This window comes from Xyrauchen texanus, chromosome 1 (genome assembly GCF_025860055.1).
Source record: "Xyrauchen texanus isolate HMW12.3.18 chromosome 1, RBS_HiC_50CHRs, whole genome shotgun sequence".
NCBI classification, from domain to species: domain Eukaryota; kingdom Metazoa; phylum Chordata; class Actinopteri; order Cypriniformes; family Catostomidae; genus Xyrauchen; species Xyrauchen texanus.
Genome location: NC_068276.1, coordinates 11,756,251 through 11,769,914, shown reverse-complemented (window position 1 = coordinate 11,769,914; position 13,664 = coordinate 11,756,251). Strand labels below are relative to the sequence as shown.

General features: G+C 38.9%; 1 protein-coding gene across 1 annotated transcript in view; it reads left to right on the top strand.

Moving 5' to 3' along the window:
• Positions 1 to 13,664, top strand: part of efl1 (elongation factor like GTPase 1) — a gene marked incomplete at its 5' end in the record, with an annotated part of 118,302 nt that overhangs the window by 100,663 nt on the left and 3,975 nt on the right. The window contains 1 exon segment of the mRNA XM_052128389.1: positions 2,915 to 3,062. Within this exon segment, the coding sequence (XP_051984349.1) occupies positions 2,915 to 3,062 (148 nt within the window).

Here is a 13,664-nt window from a genome sequence, read left to right as displayed (position 1 = left end):
GCCAGAACTCTATGCTAGTTTCTAGCTACGGCTCATCGCTTGTGGAGCTTGTGACCGTTAGATGCAGAACTTTTTATACCATGGGAATTCACCACTGTCATTATAACCAGAGTTTACATTCCCCCCGCCTTCAAATCGCACACACGCCCACAGAATCCACAATCACTTCAAGGACAGCTGCGACACGCAGTACACATGGTAGAGCATCCAGGCCATCACCAACTACAGAACATTAGTTGCCTGTGACAAAGATGCCTCCCTTCCAGATGCACAGAACGACTTCTACGCTTGGTTTGAGGCGCAGAACGACGTGGTGGTGAGGAAGTCCACCCCTCCTCACAACAACCAGGTGCTCTGTTTTACCACGGCTGATGTGAGGAAAACTCTACGTAGAGTCAACCCACGGAAGGCTGCTGGACCAGACAGCATTCCTGGCAGAGTGCTCAGAGGATGTGCAGACCAGCTGGCAGATGTTCTTACCGACATCTTCAACATCTCTCTGAGCAACGCTGTCGTTCCAACGTGCTTCAAGGCCACCACCATCGTCCCCATGCCAAAGACGTCTTCAGTGTCCTGCCTCAACGACTACCGTCCTGTCGCACTCACACCCATCATCATGAAGTTCTTCGAGAGGCTCGTCATGAGGCACATTATGACCCAGCTGCCCCCCTCACTAGACCCACTGCAGTTCACATATCGTACAAAACGTTCAACAGACATCACCACCGCCCTCCATCTGGCTCTCAACCACCTAGATCAAAAGTACTCATATGTTCGAATGCTGTTCATAGACTTCAGCTCAGCATTCAACACAATAATTCCTCAGCACCTGATTGGAAAGCTGAACCTACTGGGCCTGGAAACCTCTCTCTGCAACTGGATCCTGGACTTCCTGACTGGGAGACCTCAGTCAGTCCGGATCGGGACAGCATCTCCACACTGAGCACTGGGGCCCCCAGGGCTGTGTGCTCAGTCCACTGCTGTTCACTCTGCTGACTCACGACTGTACAGCAATGCATAACACAAACCACATCATCAAGTTCGCCGATGACACAACCATGGTGGGTTTGATCAGCAAGAACGATGAGTCAGCATACAGATGAGAGGTGCAGCGGCTAACGGACTGGTTTAGAGCCAACAACCTGTCTCTGAATGTGGACAAAACAAAAGAGATGGATTTTGACTTTTGGAGAGCACAGAGTGACCACTCTTCACTGAACATCGACGGCTCCTCTGTGGAGATTGTCAAGAGCACCACATTCCTTGGTGTTCACCTGGCGGAGAACCACACCTGGTCCCTGAACACCAGCTCTATTACCAAGAAATCCCAGCAGCATCTCTACTTTCTTTGAAGGCTGAGAAAAGCACATCTTCCACCACCCATCCTCACTACATTCTATAGAGGGACTATTGAGAGCATCCTGAACAGCTGCATCACTGCCTGGTTTGGGACTTGCACCGTTTTGGACCACAAAGCCCTGCAGAGGATAGTGAGGACAGCTGAGAAGATCATCGGGGTCTCTCTTCCCTCCATCAAAGACATTTACACAAAGCGCTGGATCCGCAAAGCAACCGCAGCATTGTGGATGACTCCACACAACCCTCACACAAACTCTTCTCCCTCCTGCCATCTGGCAAGATGTACCGAAGCGTTCGGGTCTTCACTGCCAGACTGTTTAACAGCTTCTTCCCTCAAGCCATCAGACTCCTCAATACTCAGAGACTGGACTGACACACACACACGTGTACAACATCCAACTTTTGCACATGTCCAGAGTTGCACTTTTATTCACTGTCACTTTATACCTGGCTGCTACCTCAATAACTGCTATGTCCATAGAACACTAATTCATAGTATGTTTATATTTGCCATTTTTAGAAAGTGTCATCTTTTTGCAATATTCATTACAAATGTGTACTGGTCGCTGCTGCACTTTCTCTTACTGTGTCTATTGTCCTGTTCCTTTTAATAATGTATTGTACTGTCCCATACTTATTTGCACACGTTTGCACGTGCACTTTATGTAGGAATATTATGTAGGAATATTATTTAGTCTGTGTAGTCTCATGTGGTCTCGTTTCGCTGTGTACTATACTAACTATATGGTTGAACGACAATACAAACCTCATGAATTGACTTGACTTATTCAGGATTATTAAAACAATCTGAAGGAGTTGACTCAAAGTGAGGACACAACTTTGATATGCAGTTCTTTTATGGAAAATATAATTTAAAGTTTACTTCATGTATTGTTTGATATCTTACAGATCCCTACCTTTTATTTTATGTTTGTATTTATGAATTTGTTGCATTTTTAAACACTTTGTTTGGCAGTTTAACATTGTGACCTCTTGCTGAGGACAACTTAAGTGTGCTTCCAAGTGTAGAGCATGCATTTAAATAAATTATTATGAAATTATTTAAAAATATAAGTAATATATGCCCTGAGTATACATATTTCCTTTAGATTTAAAATTTTCAGTATTTTTATTATTTTATTATTTATTTTTTTTTACATAAAGATAACATTTGTAAGACATGTTTTGTCCCTTATCTCAAAAATCAGATGTATTATGCTCTGCTGTCTCTATGGAGCAAATATCCCTTAACAAGAAATGTTAATGGTGATTGCCCCAGGCCCACACAGGTGGTGTTGTCATTCTCATTAGTAGTGTCAGAGATGGCATGGAAACCTCTTCAGCCTCAAAGCATCACAGTCACTCATATGGGATACATTAGTCACGAGCACAGCAGTAATGAGAAAGATAAATGTTTCCCAGTTCAGCACACCAAGGAACTGTCTGATCACTCTTGTTTGACACACACAAATACCCACTCTCAAACAATGCATCATTGTGGAGGTGATAACTGTCCCTGAGTACCTTATAGAAAAGCCTGTGTGTGTGTGTGTAGGTGAGATGCCGTAGTTGGTGCGAGGTATGAGGTGGTTGAACCAGGGTGACCCATGTGCAGAGGTGTTGATACAGGAAACAGGAGAATATGTTCTGGTCACTGCAGTTGAAGAGCACCTACAATGCTGCCTGGATGATTTTAGAGAGAGGTTAAGAACCACACACACACACACCATGTGCAGGTTGATCTGTATCTATCTCTGATCTTTTGCCTGATATTATTGGTTAATACAATATGTAATCGGTTACAACATTTAGTTCCGGTCCTTGAATCTGATTGGATGTGAGACGTTCCATGAGCACCAATGGTCTCACCCCATCAGCACTCCGACGCTTCACTGTGTGTATCACGCCGCTTGTGTTATTGCCGTTCTAAACTAAAGTGTAAGAGCAGTGCATGTGTTAAGAGCTACTGTACGTGTGTCTTTTTTTATTTTTTTACATTACATAGTTAGCCTGCAGGTGGCGGCAAAAGATTAGTTAGGTGATGTGAAGTGAATCCGCGTTTCAGAAGCCAGTGTTTACATACAACAGCACTACGTGATCGCTCGTATTACTACTGCGCTACTAAAAATAGGAAATAGCTTTAAAAGTCTTTAAACAAACAACTTTGGCATTAAGGCTCATCACAGCTGAGAGACACAACAGACAGATTAATTACACAACTCAAGGTTTTTACCTCATACCAGACTTTCCAAATTGGAGAGGACGTGCTGTTTAAAATGGCGGAGAAGATAGCGGTTTCTATAGTGAAAGACTTTTGAGCAACAGCTACCCCCTCTTGGATGGCTGCTTTTCCAATGAGAAAGCTGATCTTCAGAAAGCTGATAGCATCTCTGCTTGGGTGTGGAAACAGGTGATTGCAAATGCTGCGTCTCTCACTCCCTCTCTCTTCCTCTCTCTCTCTCTCTCACTCTCTCTCTCTCTCTCTCTCACACACACACACACACACGTTGTGTTTCCATGTTTTATGGGGACTTTCCATAGACATAATGGTTTTTATACTGTACAAACTTTATATTCTATCCCCTAAACCTAACCCTACCCCTAAACCTAACCCTCACAGAAAACTTTCTGCATTTTTAAATTTTCAAAAAACATAATTTAGTATGATTTATAAACTGTTTTCCTCATGGGGACTGACAAAATGTCCCCACAAGGTCAAAAATTTCGGGTTTTACTGTCCTTATGGGGACATTTGGTCCCCACAAAGTGATAAATACACGCTCACACACACACACACACACACACACACACACACACACACATCCGTCCTTGATTATCCAATGACAGATTCTGATCCATCACGTAAGAAAGTAGTTCCATGCACAAATGCGTTTTTATGACCGCACTAATTTTTCCAATATTTTTTTCTTGTTCATTGAACTAAACTAGGGCCATATCGCACTGCATCATTTGCAAAATCACAAAATGGTGGGGGGTGCACAGGCTGGTTGTGAAGTTAATGAATGGCAAAGGCTTATCTCATGAATATGAATTAGGCTTTGCTCTATTGTTTTGAATAATTGTCGGTCTGATTCCCAGTGAAATGAGCAGTTGGGGTCTGGGGGGGTGATACAGTGTTGTAAACAACCAAGATTTTTAAACTGAATATTAGATGCAGGTTTTAATGAGTAAAATGTACCGTGCTAACCTAAAATTTTAACCTAATCCTAACCAATAGTGTCCTAAAAGCAAATGAGAGGTGAACAAAACAAATTTCTTACCCTAATGGCTCCTAGACACTACACGACTTTCAAAGACGTCGGATTGTGGTACCGTTCATATTACAAAACTGTCTGTCTTGTCACTGAAGTCGTAGCGTTTTCAAATTGCACGACGAATCCGTGACAGGGGTGAACACATTACAAGACATTTCACTATTGACAAATCCCAGACGACTCTGCCTGGACTCCAAATTACGTTTCGCAACAGAGTACGTGTGAGAATTGATATGAGATATGAAAAGAAATGCATGATCATATGTTATGCATTTCAGAATATGATGTGTATGTTTTTAATTGCCTCAAGGCATCATATATTTTATTTGGTTACAATATGAAAAAGTAGCTCCTACTGAAAAATCTACCTATTTGCTTACCTGACTGTCCAAGAGAATTGGCAATTTCTCTCCAACTCTTCTCTTTCTCCACCTGGTTGTGGTACAGTTCAGAGGAAACATAAAATTTCTTCGGTCCAATTAGAGTTTCTTGATACCGCAGACATGCTAGTTGATGTTCTGTTACAGGTACATCCTCCCACTGAAACTTCCTGTTCCCTGTTTCTTGCTCTCTCATTGGCTGTAGGTCAACGCTGCTGTCAAAACATATTTCACACTGCACGATTTGGAGTCGCAGACAGGTCCAGATATTTAACATTCTAGATATCTCGCTGACATCGACGACACATCGACGATTCTCTGAAATTGCGTCTTTGATAATTCATACATTGCGATCGTTGCTCACGGGAGCGGGCTCCGATTTGCCCATGATTTCAGGCTTTTGTCGCCGATCTCCACAAAACTGTTGGCGAGCAAAAATCTGGCTTAAAATCATGTAGTGTAAACTCGGCATTAACCAACACCTAATCCTAACCAATAGAGTTTATAAAGGTATAATAAGTCGTTGTAGTCATGATTTGTGTGAAAGTGAACAAATCACAAAGTTGTTGTTGCACATCTAGTGTTGATTTACAAGGAAACTGTGGTGAAACGTAGTACGTGGCATGCACATAAAAGTCAGTTTGCAAAAATATGTTACTGTAAAATTCATTCTTTGAGACTAGGTTGCTTTTACTCCCTATATTTCTAGTCATTCTCTCTCATGCATTTTTTCTTCTTCTATCTTTCACTGTTGTGCTCTCAGATCAATACCTCTTGATGTCTGTGAGCGTTGAGCTCCTTGTACTTTTGCAGGGCTTAAACTGATTCACGGCTCTGTAACTCGCTCTGTAACACAAACTGGCTCAGCGAATTATTCATGGTGCAGACAAGCACCACACAGTTTTTGTTCATAGGGTTTTTGTGCCACTGTGACATTGTGTATGCGGCAGTAGGACATTTAGGTGATTTGAGTAAAACAAAGATTTAGGGTATTTTATGACCTGTAGACCCTTTGCTTTGTTCCAAAACTGGGACTAAACTATTACAATGTTGCATTTTCTTTTTTGTTTGGTCCGCTATCACAAGGCAACATTTCAAAACGTACCAAAACTATGTCTGTCCTGTTATTGGTCATTATGTTTGTTTGCTGTTCCAGGATAAACCTCATCCATTAAAATGATACACCTGTAAAAAATGTGTCAACCATTAAAAATTTTAGAGAGTTTTGGAGCGTCGCCAGTTAGAGTTTGTGCTCCTATTGCAAAGTATCTTGCAATAGGAGCAAACTCGGATGGATATGAGTTGAAAAGATTCTGTCATGGTTATTTTTATCCGTCATTAGATGCTTTTGCATTATTTTGCCACTGAAATGTGCCTGTTCTTACAGATCTCTCTCTCTCCCTCTCTCTCTCTACACACACACACACACACACACACACACACACACACACACACACACACACACACACACACACACACAAGTAAAGCCAATGTTTTTAATTTGCCAAAATTTTGTTAACGCTGTCCTACCCATGTTCTGCCACTATCCAAAAGAGAGAAATGATCATACTAAAATAACCTCAGGAATTATAAAACAGTATGTCTACAGTCAAAAATCTCTTGAGAATAGTGTTAAACAGTATTAATAATAGTAACAGTATTAAATCACAATCAAGCTTTTGCAGATAAACACTATTAAAGTGTTTATTTCTGATGGCTAATTAAAGGGATATTTCCCCAAAAATGTAAATTCTCTCACCACTTGCATTTTAAGGACCTTCTGAGCTAAGATATTATTCTATTTTTCTTCAAATGTATTCTGGTGAAGAAAGAAGGTCATACACACCTGGGATATAATTAGGGTGAGTAAATGATGAGAGAATTTTCATTAGGTTGTTAACTATCCCTTAAGTCATGAAGGTTAAACTAAATATCACAGTGGTCTTATTTGACAGTTTGATTTGACAAAAGAAACCCATAGAATTTAAAAGTTGTAGATTCTTTCACCCAATATTTATAAGAAACCAGTCAACATTTGGTTCGCCCTTGAATTTTACTTAGCATAAACAGCATGTTTGCATAAATTAGCAGCACCACATGCTAAATATTGGTTAGAGCGGTGTTAGCATTAGTTGCTTAATCCATCACATCTGCCCTTGCATATCATTAGCTGGGCCTTTTCTTCAATAATGTCTAAATATAAATCCTTAATTTAGGTCAGCCTGTGGGTCATAAAGAGAGCCTGTCAAAATGATTCGCTGCTAGTTGTTACCTGCTAGCACGAAATTGGTTTGTCAATTAAGTATTTGCAATTTTGTGGAATTCTCTCTGGTCATGTCTCTATAGCATTAGATTTCTAATTGGCTGAATCTGAAAAACTACATATCTGGGTCATATATCACCTCATAATCAAAAGGGGGAAAAAAAAAATTGTTCGAAATTAATTTTAGCAGAAAAAGAATAATCTTATTTTTAGGACCATAATGATTTTAGATTTTACACCCAAAGTTGTTAACTACAATGCAAAATTATCTAATTGTCATCTCTGTAATTAAGGGCAAAAAAATATAATTCCCATTACTTCAATAATGAAAATCTTCCAGTCTGGAGACTGAAGCTGTCCAAATATTAATACTTCCCTTCTATATATTATGCCAAAAACATTATGCCATGTCCGAATCCTCAGTATTCATAACAGCAAGCGAGAAATACCCGGATGACCAACTAATTCCTGTGAGATTCTTTAGTGTGCGTCCACTGGACACTGTTCTTGTCATGATTCACTGTTGTCTGCCCTGTGTTTTGCCTCTGTCATCTGTTCCCCATGGACTACACTTCCCATCATTCCCTGCTCTGATCATTTCAAGCTGCTCCCCATTGTTCCTCACCTGTGTTTAATTTTCTCATTAGTCTTTGTGTATATAATGCCCTGATTTCTGTTCAGTCTTGGTCAGTTGTTGAGTGTGTTTAGACCTGTGTTTATGTTATTGTGTCCCATCGTGGATGTTTTATTGTGTACCTTGTTTTTGTATTATTATTTTTCATTAAAATCCTAGCTGCATCTAGATCCAGCTCTCCTGACTTCCTTCAATCATTACAGTTCTATTCAATAATGCCTGTGAGAGCTGAGGACACATCATGTTTGAAATAAATGGAGGAGAACCGCAAGTCTGGTTCCTTGAGCTGAACATGTGCATATAAATTAATTTCAAAGTGGTTGCTATTGCGACATATATATTCGGTTCACAGGGCAGTTGCCCATGTTACTGAAATGTATTCATAATACTCACCTGCATACTAAAGAATATACTGATTTACTGGCAGAGAAGTGCATCCTCCATCAAATGCAGTGCATATGCTGAGAGTACATGATTTTGGACACAGCTTAATTGTTGTTGTTATTATTATTATTATTATTATTATTATTATTATTATTAAAATGAGCATAGATTAAATTCGGTACAAAAAACCCTACTATGACTTGTAATTGTATTTTACAATTTAAATATTCTAGCATAATTGTTTTCCGGTTGCAATTTTCAGAATGACTGTTTTGCCTTACAGTAGGCTGAGAATTGGGGAGAAGAGTGAGAAATGTTTTTGAGGAGAATATGACTCTGGCATTCCTTGACAGTTTTACTAAGATTTAGACTCTTTTTTTTTCTCATGGAAGAAGAGAAACAACAATCAATAATATAAAGTATTCTCTACCCAGTAACCATGACATCTGTGAATGCTTACATCATCTAGACAGATTTGCATTCTATTTTATGCAATCGTTTTTTGTAAAACACATCTGATAAACATCTTAAACAGAGCACAGTTACACACATTTAAATCATAAATGTCACAACACATCTACTAAATGTTGTTCTAGCACTCGACAGGGAATGTTTTAGCGATATATTGCAGATGAGCAAAATGCTCAATGCATCTACCAGATAAAATTGCACATATTGAAAAGACATTTCAGTGTTTTCAGGGTAAAGGCCTTGGTTGAAATTTAAAAAGAATCATTAAAACGAAAGTCATTATTTACTCATCAAAAGTAGACATTATTGGTTCAAATGTAGAAACTCTTGACAGCCGATGTCACTATGAACTGCTGTTGAATGGCAGGAGCAGCATAACGATTCAACATTTGTGTCATACTAAAGAAATTAATAAAATAAATTAAAGAAATAACAGCATGCAGGTTTGGAATGATATGACGATGAGTATATAATGACATGATTTTCATTTTTCCTTTTCCTTTAATTGTGGAGGCTGAGATGTTCTTATTTGTAGAAAGAAAACAAATCAGACAATGCTTTTGTTTTGTGACACAGTGCAAATTTTCACCTAAAATGCAAATGAAACAAAGTTATTCTTTGGGAGATTTTGATAACTCTTGGCACAGTTTATGCAACTGCTTGGTGCATTTTAAATGTAAATTAGGTGACTAGAAATTGTGAAGCTCTTCTGTTTTGCTTGTATTATAAAAAAATAAAAATGAAAATGGCCAGGCTTTTTGGAAACGTGCCAAAATGTCTTCTGTTGCGATATCTATGCTGCTATGGTACAATGTTGGCTGTGTGTCATGATTTGTTATTTTGCTGTTTGTCAAGAAACAATTGACAATGTATTATGCCAAAGAGTATGAAAAGCAAGAGCAAATAGACCGGGACAAATGAATAAGATAGAGACACTTGTACTCAAAAGATTTAAAAGCCAGTGAGCGATATGACACATTTTATGGATGTAAGATTAAATTGAAGGATCCTGACTTGGCTTTGTTCAAACAGTTACTGGCTTGTGAAATCACACCGACATTATTTTGCTAAAAAATCTGGTAATGGTGTAAGGAGACACAAATGAGCTCTCACACTCTCCCCATCTGGTGCTCTGCCTCAAGCTGTGGGCCTGTAAATTAGCCCACGTGTTATTTTGTGCTGTTTTCCATCGTAATGAAAGTCTTTTTTCCCAAACATTCTCAGCTCGAGCGTGTTTAACGGGCATCTCTCAGAGGTGTAATTTGGCTGGACTGTAATGGAGGCCATCTTGTCAGGGTTTGGAAAAGCTCAGACTAATGCATAAGATGTACATAAACATGCTTAAACTCCCTATTGATTGAGATATGTCCCTGTTACACAAGAACAACTTATTTGTCTTTCTCTTTGCCCATTTCTCTCTCATTCTTTCTTTCCTTCTCACTTCCCTCCCTCTCCTCTTCCAGACTTACTGAGTGAATGTAGGAATGCATTTACAAAATCCACTATTCAATAGGTTGTGTAATTGAACCTTTGCTAATCTCTGCCCCCCTTGGTTACGGTTGCTCACTCTGACAAGCTCTGCAGAACTCCCAATTGGAATGAAAATATAACGAAATGGATAATATTTTTATGCGGGCAGTTATGAAGAGAGACATTGTAATGCATAAATGTTTTTTGTGAAATAAATTGTTAAATTACACAATAATTTGATTAAAAACTGTGTAGACTGTGAATCAAAATCAAGCTAAATGATTATTACAGTCACTTGAAAAGAGAAAAACTTGTACATTTAATAGCAATTACACATTTAATAACATTAGCGTAAGTGAACAGAGCTGTTTATAACGTCTCATACCAAACTCATTTTGATGCTGTGAACTGTTTATTTATTATTGCTTTCACTATGAATTGAATCAATACATAAATTAATTAACGTTCAGTTTTTAGCTTTAATTTACCTTAGAGCAAATGTAGGTATCGTTGCAGATCTTATATGTTCATTTGGGAATGAGGGCTGATCCATAACATGCTCTTCTCCAGATGTAATTAAATATTTATTTTGTGAAGAAAGAAAAACACTTTGGGCATCCTCTCAGGGTAGTTTGTTTCACTATTACAAATGAGCCGGCAACAACGTGTTTTACGCTTTTTGGATTATTTTGATAAAATCCTGCTTAAAATGACTCAAACGCACATTTCTATGGAACCTATGGCTCGCAAGCCACAAGTGGCTCTTTGTTAAAAATCAAGTGGCTAGCCGGGTGTAACACCATTCACCAACACATTCACAACCACGTGACCCCATTCTGATATTACGTCCACTTTTCACAATCCATCAATTCCTAATAGATAAAATCACATACCTCCCTAATTGTTTAGTATCCTGTTTCACTCTTAAATGCTTCCGATTGCTCAAGTAAAATGGGATGTGAAGGGCATTTCATGTTGAATTCAACAGTTCTTTCTAATTTTCACTATCGTGTAGGAAGGAGCAAGGTTCGCTGCTTTGACAGCTCAAGCAGGTTAACAAAAATGCAACCTCCAAATGCCTTGGTGAAGTCTTCCAAATACTGTTCTCTTGGCCTCAACAAATCTGCTGCCTCTTCTCTAAATAACTTGCATCTTTTCTCAAATATGTAAGAAGAAAACAAAGATGTGTTTTTGATTGATTTATTTTTACTTTCCCCGTGTGCTACACCTAGAGGTCTGCATTACCGTGGAACTCCCGCATAACCCGCAGGACCCTAGTAGATTTCTCACATCAGGGAATTACATTTCTGAGTTGAAGGCCGGAGCGTACTGTACTTCCAGTGTATGGTGTTTGGAAGCGGGCGGTCAGAGAAGAGCCTGAAAAATCTGATGTGGATATTTTTTTCATGTTACTCATATGAGTGCAAAAAAACTAAAAAAAACCTGTGATTATTATTTTATTTTACAAATAATTTACTTTTTATAACAAAAAACTATATAAAAATGTGCGCACAGCACATGCATCAAATTATCCAATATTTCGACCATAAAATGGTCAGTTTAGTGTTAAGAAACAACCTCAGGCAAGTCTAATGGGCATCATGTCATGTCATGATAATAGCAATAACAGGAAAATAAAATGTTTTTTGTACACCTGTCTATTTGTATGGCTTTTTTCCTATGTGGAAAACAAATGCGGGGTTGCGGGTACGGGAGTGGTCAGAAATAAAATCACTGCAGGCAGAGAGCGGATGAACAAAATTCATCAGAAGTGTTCGGGTGCTGGATAGAAACTTGCGGGAGCAGGATGAAACAAACAGTCCCACGCATACCTCTAGCTGCAAGTCCTTACAAGCAAATTCAAAAGTGACATTTCTTTAAAATAACTGCCATTTCACTTAACCCTAACCAACCAATTTAATTTTTAAAAACATGGAAGGTTAGCGTGTGGTTTAGTGCAGTTGTTCTCAACTGTTGGAACTGTTCTGATTAGTGGACTGCAGGGAAATTGCAGCTAACTGTATAATTGTGCTTAGTTAGGATCCCAAAATAAATAGGTACAGTATTTTGGCACAAATTCAATCTATCACTTGGAAGAAGCTAGCCAAATTCGTCAGATTCCAACATTGTTCTTTGAAAAACTTGTAATGATCCCAGAACATTCCTTTTAGTAGCAGAAATTGTTCCAAGAATTGAAACTCAGCAGTATGGACCAACCAAAAATGCCCTTATCTTTGAAAATAATGAACAAAACATTGCAAGGTAAAAGAACACATGACCCAGACTACTCTAAACATGGTTTTACTCACAAAATTAAAATGGATAATGTTCCTATTAATCTTACCATGTGTGCATATTGTTGGTCTTATGCAGTTCATGATAACATTAATACATTTAAAACTTAAACGTTTTTTTAGGACATTTTTGTTTACTTTTGTCAGTTTTGGTACTGTGTTGGGTCACAACTTGATGTCCAGTGTAAAATCTGTGTCTAGATTTACACCTAATTCAGGACCACTGGTTTGGTTTTCATACAGGCTGATCTAAAATTGGTGTTTGCTTACCGAAATATGAAACACTGCCCCAAGTGGCCTAAACTGTAAGTGTTGTTGGATGTATGTGCACGTGTGAGCTCTATTTTATGGGTGTGAGGTCTAAAGTATACTTCAGTATGAGGGTTCGCAAACAGTCGAACGCAAGCCTGTCAACTTATACTTAATTTTACTGTGCGCGCATATACGTGGTTGGCGCAAGCGCGCTAAGACGGTTAAGAGATATTATATTACTATTTCTCTTCAGGAGTTTAGACCAATAAAGTTGCCTTTATAGTCCTTCAGACTCTAGTTATACAACTGCAGGTATCTCCTGACCTCCGGACACGTGCTGTTGATGTTTTTACCTTCATCCCCTGATGCTTTCCGACGATTACATCTTCAAGCCCTTCATTGTGACAAAAATGGCTCAAATCAGAGTATTTCCACCTTGTGGACCCACTAATTAGTGCAAATAATTCCATTCTGCGTGTTCAAAGATGTGCGGTTTGAAAAATTGGGTTGTGAAGCAAGTTGTTTTCATCATATTTTATAAACTGCACCCCCCATCCCAAACTCCAAACTAAATCTAACCACCAGAGGAGTAAATTATAATGTTAGAGGGAAAAATGCAACCTCCAAATAACGCTTGTTACTGATTCTTTTGTGGTTTCAACGCAGGATCTGAACCTGGGTCTCCCATACTGCTGATGCACTGTGCTTCTAGTTGGCCACATGCTGGAGCCCATGTCTTATAGGAGATGCCATTTGTCATTGAGTCAGCATTATGTGGTCGGTTCAAGGGTACCGCAACTCTCGGAAACAGCATGCCGACTTCCTATGTGATCAGGGTTTTCTCTAAATGGAGTGTTATATGGTCACTAGCTCATTAGCCCA